Below are 9,968 nucleotides of genomic sequence, written 5' to 3'. Positions count from 1 at the left end.
TAGTGTCATTCTCTAATTATTTATTCATTCGCACAATCAAACCACTCCATAGTGTTACCAATTAAACACAAAAATGGGCGAAAAAAATTGAAATGTAAATTCATGATCCATATGTACATAAAAAACGAGACATTTCTACATTTTCGCTCATTTTTTGTTATCATGTAGCTAAATTAAATCTAATAAAGAGGAACGGGAAAACGCGGCGGCTTCACAGGTGGTGAATGCGGCGGACTTTGAACATCGACGGTGAGCTTCTCCGGCCGAGGCGGTGCACATGGACACGGTAATGCTATAAATTTCGGCGTATTATCTCCAGGCATCAACACCGGTACGCTCAGATTCTGGTTTTTCTTCAAATCCTGTCCATAATATTATTTTAAACTTAATACTCAACTTTACTATATTTACTTTTATGTTCATAAATGTTTTCTATGAGAGATAGGAAATAAAAAAATTTAGCAAAAAAATTAAAAAGAAAAATGAAATGAAACCAATATTTCGGTAAAACTGTTACTTTTTGGTAATATCGTAATTTATCAAACTAAGAAGTTTTGGAATTAATATGATAATTGCAATATTAGGGAGAGGAGACTATACCGGAAAAGGGAGTCTAGGTTTGAACGGAGAGGACTCTATGTCGGAGGAAGTGGCTGAGGGATGACCGGAGGCATTGGCCAAAGAGCGGCGGAGAGAGCGATGTTTATCCCAATGGTAACAGCAAGAGAATATTCCCGATAGACTGAAAATGATTATGAGAAGCAGAGCGGTGCCAAGAGGGAATCCCAGTGACGGCCGAGACGCATCCATGTGGGGCGGAGAGAAATCTTGAGTGTTCTCCATCTACGGTGGCGATATAATCAACGGCTGAGATTGTGAGATGGTTTTCTTCGATCATGTGTTTGAGAAAGAAACAGAGAGAATAGAAAGAGAGTTTGTGAGTTTGGAGAGGACAAGGGACGAAGCAAGGGGAGATATAGAGGGTTTATTTATAAAAGAAAGTTTTTATTTAAATGGGTTTTAAAAAAGTATTTTATTTATTTTACAACTGTAAAAAACTTATAAAGTTTTGCTCAGTACAAAAAGCAAATATGCTGTACAATAAAGTATTAAAGTTGTCCCTTTTCATTTCGCCTTTCAAATTCTAATTCCCCTTATTAATATGTAGGCTGATTGGTTGTGACAATAGATGCTTTAGAAAACTAAAATTTAGTTTAGAATCATATATGTTAACCAATCAAATTTTTTTTTTAAAAATCTACAGCAAAAAAAAAAATATCTAGAAAATAAAAAATAGCTGTAGAGAGCGTTTTATTTTCAGAGCAAAATATTAGTGTTTTAAAAAATTACAGTAATAAAAACTAAGAAAGATAAATATACATATTAAATTCTACATTAATAAATATAAAGCTACAGCCCTTACCAATCGTCTCTTATATCATCAAAGGGTATAATTTTTCTCGTTTGTTTTTCAAAACGCAAGGATTATGTTTCTTGACTTTGTTGAACCTTTTCCATTTTACCATTTTTATGATGCAGTCATTTAAAGGTTTTTTTTGTGTGCTGGAAATAAGTTTCACTTAGCTAGTGAGAACAACAATGATTTATAAAGAGAAAATATCTTCTTCCACGATGATAAACTAGCAAACTTGTATTCTGTGGAGATGTTGATGGGAATAATATGTGAGATTCTTTTACAAAATCGAAGACAAAGACTTCCAGAGCTGGTCTTTTTATGTAGAAAAACAAAATAGGATCCATAATTTTAGAAATATTATGAAATAAAAGTATTTTGATCAACAATATAAAAATTACATAACAACTTAATAGCAGTAGCCTCCAATCAACATAATTGATAACGAAAATTTTCTGATAGTCTATCAAGTTCCTCCATTTTATTACCATGTATTGATCTTTGATATTTCAAAAAGAAATTTTTATTTTATTTTTCAATCTATGATCTAAATGAGTCGTACATTCACCTGAGTACATGTTCTTCGTCGCTGAAAGCATTTTTGTGTGTACAGTCTATGATACAAAAGTAAAAGAAGATCGATTCCTTAATGACTGTACTCTAGGACAGAAAGATTCGAACCTCTGAATAGCGGGACCAAATCCGTTGCCTTATCGCTTCGTTACGCCTAAACTTTATTTTATTCAAAGACTACTAAAAAATAATATTGCTACTGTATTCTGTAAAATCACGAACAATTATATATTAGCTATACTTTAATATATATATATATATATTAGTTATACTTTATATTATTTTATAATACATATTGTATGTTATATACATAAGACGATATATTTTATTATTTTCCTGTGTTTTCAAAATTGTAATGCAAAAATTGTTTATTAGTCAATTGTTTTTTTGGTCGACGATCAATAATTACATGAACATGATTAAACTCGATTTAATCAAATCTTTCTAAAAATGAAGCGGAAAAAGGGAAGGGAGAGTGGAAAATGTACGTGGAAAGAGGAAAGAGAGAGGCCGCCTGTACGGAGAAGACGTGGACTCCAAGGTCCACCATGTTAGCAAATTAAATATTATTCGCCGTTGTAACCTAATTTTCATTAATTAACCCTAATCATACTCTTATCTCAAGTAGGTACTCCCACTAAATATACTACTCTTCGAGAAAGTTCGGTTTTAGGCTCTCTCCTCTGTATTATTTAAACCCAGGTTGAACTTTTATTCGCATCTATGCGATGTGCTTTCACGTGTTCGTGCAGTTTAGGTACACAACAAGCCGGGTAATAAGAGAGTACTGGGGTAACTTAATTCTATTATCATTCTTTGTAAGATGAATGAGAACGACAAAATCGCAATATCATTTGTTTATTCGAGGTGTTAGCTCGTCGATCTCCACCGACGATATTCTGTTTAATTTTTAAATGAGTTTTAGCATTATATAGTGTATAGTTTTTTTTTGAGTTTTTAAATGCGATAAAAATTATATGCTGGGTACAAGTACTATTATGCTACCAAATCAAAACAAATACTCTATTTGATCGATTTGGTTTTCAACGTTTACAATAATGATGATAGTGGTTCGTACATTTCAAGATAGAATATTGATCATGATGTGATAAGTTTCTTTAATATTTTTTGATAATGTATGGTGCTAATACGCAAATCATAATAGATTGTTGAGAATTAACAATATGGCCAATACAGGTACTAAATCAATTTGTGTTAGTGTCGTGATACAATTTTGATTCGAGTTCGTATATCGCTTTGGAGGTTATTTCATATTTGTATGTGTATAATTTAGACTAGAATTTGACCCGCACAACCGTACATATTTATTTTTTCTATATAAAAATATTTTTATTTATATAAAAAAAATTATCAATAACTTAATGTAATTTAGTGTTTTTATTTTTATAATACCTATATTTATGTGGCTTATATTAATACTATAAATATTTTATTTTTGTAAAAAAAGTTATTTTGAAAACATTATTATAATTTTTTTATTTCCATTTGAAACTTATATGAAATTTAAATTAAATTGGACCTACATAATAGAGAAAGTATTTTTTTGAGATACTTTTAAAAACAACAAAAAATATTATTTTAAATCAACTATAGTAATATTTTACTTCAAAATAATTTTATAGAAATTTCTTATTTTAGAAATTGATTAAAATGCACTAAGTTGGATAAAATATTTTTATTTTTTAACTGGAAATAAAAATGTATTTTGCTAAGAAAAGATTTTTAAAATCTTTTGTAAAATGTATTTTTGAAACTTAATCATTTAAATTTTCATTCTCATTAAAATATAGTTAAAAGTATTTATACATTTTAAAATTTTCATTTATAAATGAAAAATAAATTATATTTAAAATATTTTATTATATTTAAAATTTAAATTAAATACTTTTTGGAAGTAAATTTTAAAATGATTCTGAAAAGGGTTTTACAAAATTTTGTTAGAATTTTCTTTAAAATATTTATTTATATTTCAAAATATGAGATATTAAAAATATTATAATTAAATCATGTAAATTTTAATAAAAGTTTAAAGAATGATCTAAATTAAAAAATCATACATGGAAGAAGTTATGACTTACGTTTTAAAAGTATAGAAGTACAAGTATAGCAGAAGATGTTATTAAAGATATATATATCCATCCGTATTGAATGTTAAGAACATAAGAGCATTATAAACTATACTCCCTGCGTTTCTTAATGATAAATTTTTTAGAAAAAAAAATTGTTTCAGAAAGATGTATTTTTTGTGTGTTTCTATGAAAAATTTTAAAACTTCAAGAAAATTAATTGACTTTATTGAATTACTATTGGTTAAAGTTATTGAAAACTAAAAATTACAGAAAACAATACATTTATTATGGTAATTTAATGTGTTTTTTTAATATGTGTGAAAATACTAAAAAATCTATTTTTATGGAACTGAAGGAGTACATCATAGTATAAAGTAACATAGATTATTTACGTCTACATGTTACTGCATCTTTGCCCCTTATTTAATCTATATTTTTGTTTTATAGTTTGTTGTATCATATGATCTAAAAAGCTATATGAATAATGTGTATTATAGTGCTTCTGAACTCTAGACAAAAAGATACGTTTTATAATGCTCCTTTTGAATTACATATAAAAAAATTATGGTTATGTTTTAGTTATAGGTAAATCACCAAATTTAAATATTTCATATTAAAATTAAAATGAAGCATATACTTAGGAAAGAAATCAGGAAAATATTTATTAACAATATTTTTAATTAGTTGTTTAGGGAAAGAAAAGACTAAAATGCAGCTACAATCATTGTTATATAATATTATTATGCCAAAAAAAAATTTCATTAAAATAATTATCTAAGAAATGATCAGACTTAAAAAATCACATGAAAAAAATTGTGACTTCTGTTTAAATAGATAAGATATACTTCACCTACTATGAAAAATGATGCTTATTATATGGACATGTGCACTGATTTTGTGTGGGTGCGTGTTAACTGGCACACCCAATTTCTTTTTTCTTTTTGCTAAACTGTAAAAATATCATTGAATGAAAAGAAGATTTTACAAAGGTAGATCTTAACTTTAAACCATCTTAGTAAAAAAGAAAAAAAAAGCAAGATGGACCTTTGATATTATAAACTAGAAAAACAACATTATCTAATCCACATAACCATAAGGAATCGAAATGCTTTCTTAGTCTCCTTGCTGAAATTATGCTCCCCAGCTCCTTGTCGATGCCGTAAAACACAGTTGCAACCGTGAGTAATGTCTGGTTGTGAATCAAGTTGTTTTTCTGTTTTCAGAGATGATATACCACTGTTTGAACCACAAACTTCCTAAGGATAAAAATCTTCTCTGTTGAAGCAACTCTGATCCAAGACAATAGCCCAGGCCAGTTAATGAACATAGTAGGAGGTGGAGCACATCTAATGACCACCTCTCTCCAAACCTCTTGAGCATAATAACAAAAGATCAATAGGTGATCTATGGTTTCATCGAATGAGGAACATAATGGGCAAGAGGGAGAGACATGTACTCCCCATTCCGCAAGTCTTGATCTGGTCGGCAGCCTGTCATAGTTCGCGATCCACATTGTGAAGCTATGTTTTGGAATTGCTCCTTTAAACCACACCACGTCTACCCAGTCTTTGATGTCCTGTCACGGCCTCAATGCTTTCCAAGTTGTGTGAGATCTGAAAAAGCGTGGAGGAGAATCACCAGCAACCCATTCATATTCATCATCAACATCAATAGATAAAGGACGTGAGAGGGTTGTAAGGTAAACATGTAAGTCAACTTCATGTTGTGATCTTGGGTGCGGGAGATTCCACGAGGAACCACTAATCGCATCCGCCACGACTTGTTTCTGATCCTTAGGGCTCTAGGACCCGCCTGACCAATGAAGTTGATTAGCTGGCCCAGTGGAGACCAAACGTCGTAAACTGGCGGTTAAGCCATTGCCAATTCAAATTTTTCAGAACTGCAGAGCAAGGAGTCTAAGCTCCAGCAATTTCCTCCAGGCCCATGAGTCCGGCGTAGACGCCTAGATAATTCAGAACGATTGACCATTCAAGTGAATGCTCATGTGCCAATCAATCTACAGCGAGGGAGTCTTAGATAACAATATCCATATAAATTTGAGGCAAAACACTTGATTCCAAATCGAGAAGCTCCTTAGTCCTAGACCACCTTCTTCCTTGGGGAGGCAAACCGCTCCCCAAGCCACCTTCGCAATGCTTTTTGGTCAATGCTGCCAGACCATAAGAACCGAGAACATAAGGATTCAACACTCTTGATGCATCCTTTCGGAAGAATAAAGCCAGAGATCCAAAAGTTGACAATACCGAAAATGACAGTCTTAAGAAGTTGCAGTCTCCCCGCAAACGAAAGGAGCTTAGCAGACCAAGATTGAAATCACATGGTGATCTTGGTCATCAGAGGAGCATACTCAGATATTTTAAGCTTACGGCTCATGAGCGGGAGACCAAGGTACCTAATAGGGAAATGACCAGAGGTGAAACCATAGGTAGAGATAGCGGTGGTTCATGTGAAGTTCGGACCAAGAATCAAAGTCATCTAGACACTCAGAGATTCCATGCTGGCTGTTACTAGAACCGAAAAATACCATGACGTCGTCTGCGAACATAAGGTGTGAGATTTTTAATTCTTCAGTTCGAGGGTGGTAACCAATGCTGCCAGCCTCATAACGAGAGATGAGCAATCACAAAAGACATTCCATTGAAAGCACAAAGATGTATGGTGATAACGGATCCCCTTGACGAATCTCTTTAATGCTCTAGAAGAATCCACCCAACACACCATTTACCGAAACCGAGAAGGAGGTTGTGGTTAAGCACTCAGAGATCAACCTGATATAACTTTATGGAATGGCTAGAGCCCTAAGAGAAGCAAGGATAAAGTCCCAGCGCACACAATCAAATGTTTTCCGAAGATCCACCTTCAGCATACCTCTAGGCGAGCCAGTCTGCGAGTTGTAACCGTTGACAAGATCAGTAGCCAAGAGCACATTCTCCGCATGAAGACGACCAGGGAGAAATGCATATTGAGAGCTGGAAATCATGAGAGGCGGAATCGCTTTGAGCCTTGAAGCCAAAAGCTTAGATATGACTTTATAAACATTGTTTAAGCAAGGGATATGTCTGCAATCCGATGTTGACGACGCATTTGGCTTCTTAGGAATAAGCAACAGATTCGCCAAGTTCTATTGCTTTAATAAACAGCAGGTTTTAAAGAATTCCATCATAGCTTCAGTGACTTCTGGGCCAACGATCGACCCAAAGGCAGTAAAGAACACCGCAGAATACCCATCCAGACCTCCAGTGTTGTTCTTGGGAAGGGAGAAGAAAGCATCTCTAATCTCCATCGATGTAAAACCTTTCTCAAAACCTGCAGCTTGCTCAGAGGAACACTTGTAATTAAAGAGAATATCTAAATCACTCTGGATGAACATAGGTTGGGAGATCGGACTTCCGAGGATATCAGAGAAGTAGTTGACGCACAACTCTTAATCCCTGCATGAGAGTCAATATGTTCCCTTGAGTCTGAAAGAAGAAAATTGATGTGGTTCATGGCATGTCTAGAGGCCGCATATCTGTGAAATAACACAGTGCTCCCATCTCCAAGAGAAAGCCAGTTGATGCGAGACCTCTGGTAGAAGAAAGCAGTCTCAGCCGCTGACAACTCTTCCCAGTTCTGCAGAGCGCTCAACTCAATTGAGGCGTTGGTTGTGGAAGGAGATGATAGCATCACCTCTTGTGCTTGCAGCAACTTCTCGTGCGCTAGAGCTGTTTTTTTCTCAATGCCCGAGTAATTTGTCTTGCTAAACTCTCTGATAGTGTTCTTTGCAAATTTTAATTTCTTGGCGACCCTGAACATAGCAGATCCTGTGACGTGAAAGAAAACCAGCTAGAGCAGACCATAGCAAGGAAGTCCGGGTTCTTCAGAAGAAAATCATAGAATCTGAAGGGTTTCTTTGATCTCATCCTGTTAGGCTTAAGTGAAACAAACATGACTGCATGATCAGAAAAATCCGGGCTGCCAAAGAAGGCTACCACTCATCATTTACTAAACACAAGTCAAACCTTTTAGCCAGCGGCAAAAGGTTACGCTTGTTCCACCAGGTGAAAGTAGTTCCCCTAAAATTCAGATCCTCCAGGTTTGCATTCGAGAGGTATTGATTAAAGTCTCGAATCCTCTTGTCCATATTCATAGTAGACATCAAAGAAAACTCAAAAGGGTCCCTTATTTGATTAAAATCACCAACAATAATCCAAAGCTTCATATCCAGGCTGAAAGTAGAAGCAAGATCTAAAATCTTAGTCCAAAGAGAAGACCGCTCAGCAGGGTCGCTGGAAGCGTAGATAACAGAAACAAAAATTTTGGATTGAGGAGCAGTATGCGAAGAAACTTCAGCCGATATCATCTGAAGAGACTTGGATATAATAGTGATCAAAAGAGAAGGATACAAAACCATCCAGATTTTACCCAGAGGTGAAAAGTCTTAGTTTTCCTCGGTGATCCACCCCGGAAAGAGTTGAGAAACAAATTTATTCATCTTAGACTGCTTGATGTGAGTCTCAAGAATACCACCAAAAAGAGGAGAGTTCTTCCTAAACCATTTATTTAATCCACTGCGCTGATTATATTTATTTAAACCGCATACATTCTAGAAAAAATGTATGTCGACCTAAATTTAATTGTTTTTGGGTCCCTTGCCCATATTTCCTTTCAGACTTGAAAATTTATTCCTATAACGAACAACCTCAAAGTCCAACTCGTGTTTACTGAATTCTCCTTCTTCTAATTCTGAATCTGACGTCTCAACATCAGAATAGTCAGGCTGTATATCAGAGTTGGAGGATCTAGAGGTACCTGATCCCTTCCTTTGAAGCACTAGAAGGAGATACTCTTGAGTACCGCTTGTTTCTCCGATTGCTCTGTCCTTTTTTGTGCCAAGCTTAGAGTTGTACACAATCATAGTTTGCATCTTTTCGCTTTGAGCAGGAGGAGGATTGAGTGAAGTTTCAATAATATCGGCGCGAGGCTTAATTACTTTCCACTCTTGTTTATGTTTGTTTTTTGATCTACCTCTCCTTGTTTTCCTCCCCACATGTTCTTTCTTATGTTTCTGAGGGTAGTTGGCAAGAAGGTGAATGGTAGCATTGTAGAGGGAGTAAGTTTTAATAAGAGACGGGCAGCGCTTAGTAGCATGACCAATCTCCTTGCAAAGATCACAGACCGGGGGCATCCACGGGCTTGAGACCAAGACCCTACTAATTTCACCGGAGTCAAATTGCACATTAAATGCTTCAGGCAGAAGTTTCCTTGGGTTTATGATCGTGAGCAATTTCGCTACCTCGAGATTAGTTTTATTTTTGGTGGCCGGTGCAGGTACGTGGGGTGCCTCACTAGGCATGCGATCCTCTCCAAACCATCTTCGTTAAAGAATTGGAAAAACACCTTTCTGAGTTCTAACCAGATGAGCGCTGAGGTAAGGTCGGGCTTGACAGGCACTACACCCGCTTCCCACTTGTTGACGAACATTATTTGACCTTCAATCTGCCAAAGACGCTGGTTGATAACTATGTTCCTCGTTGCCACGTTTGGGATCCGAAACAGGAACGCAAATCCCTCCATCTTCGACACTGCTATGTCACAGTATTGCTTGCTCCAGATACCGTTGACGATGTTGTCTACAGTTCCTTGAGAGGGAGGATCAAAGTAGAACTGACCCAATACAAAAGGCTCCGAAGATTTTCAGTTCTTCTTTATTATCGAATTTGGGATTTTGATGCACGCTTCCCCGGAAGGGAGGATGAAGGCTTCGCCTTTCTTCGACAGGCGCTTACCTAAGCCCTTAGCATGAGCACACCACGTATCAGAAGGGTTCTTTGCTTTACTCTAAGATTCACTGCCTAGCTTGGGGTCAGACATGGAGGGGATTGGAGACT

At 35.3% G+C, this 9,968-nt stretch overlaps 1 protein-coding gene across 1 annotated transcript; it reads right to left on the bottom strand.

Annotated features, from left to right (window-relative positions):
* On the bottom strand, window positions 1-971 carry LOC106332082 (uncharacterized protein At5g65660). Its single transcript, XM_013770552.1, has 2 exons — window positions 601-971; window positions 1-362 (listed from the first exon to the last, which is right to left on the bottom strand). Exons 1-2 carry the CDS (start codon window positions 841-843, stop codon window positions 180-182), a joined length of 426 nt encoding a protein of 141 aa, XP_013626006.1. The 5' UTR covers window positions 844-971; the 3' UTR covers window positions 1-179.
* Window positions 972-9,968: the final 8,997 nt, after the last annotated feature.

The sequence above is a fragment of the Brassica oleracea genome, chromosome C3, assembly GCF_000695525.1.
Source record: "Brassica oleracea var. oleracea cultivar TO1000 chromosome C3, BOL, whole genome shotgun sequence".
NCBI classification, from domain to species: Eukaryota; Viridiplantae; Streptophyta; class Magnoliopsida; order Brassicales; family Brassicaceae; genus Brassica; species Brassica oleracea.
Note: the sequence above shows the minus strand (reverse complement) of the source record. Positions and strands in the feature narration are given on the sequence as shown.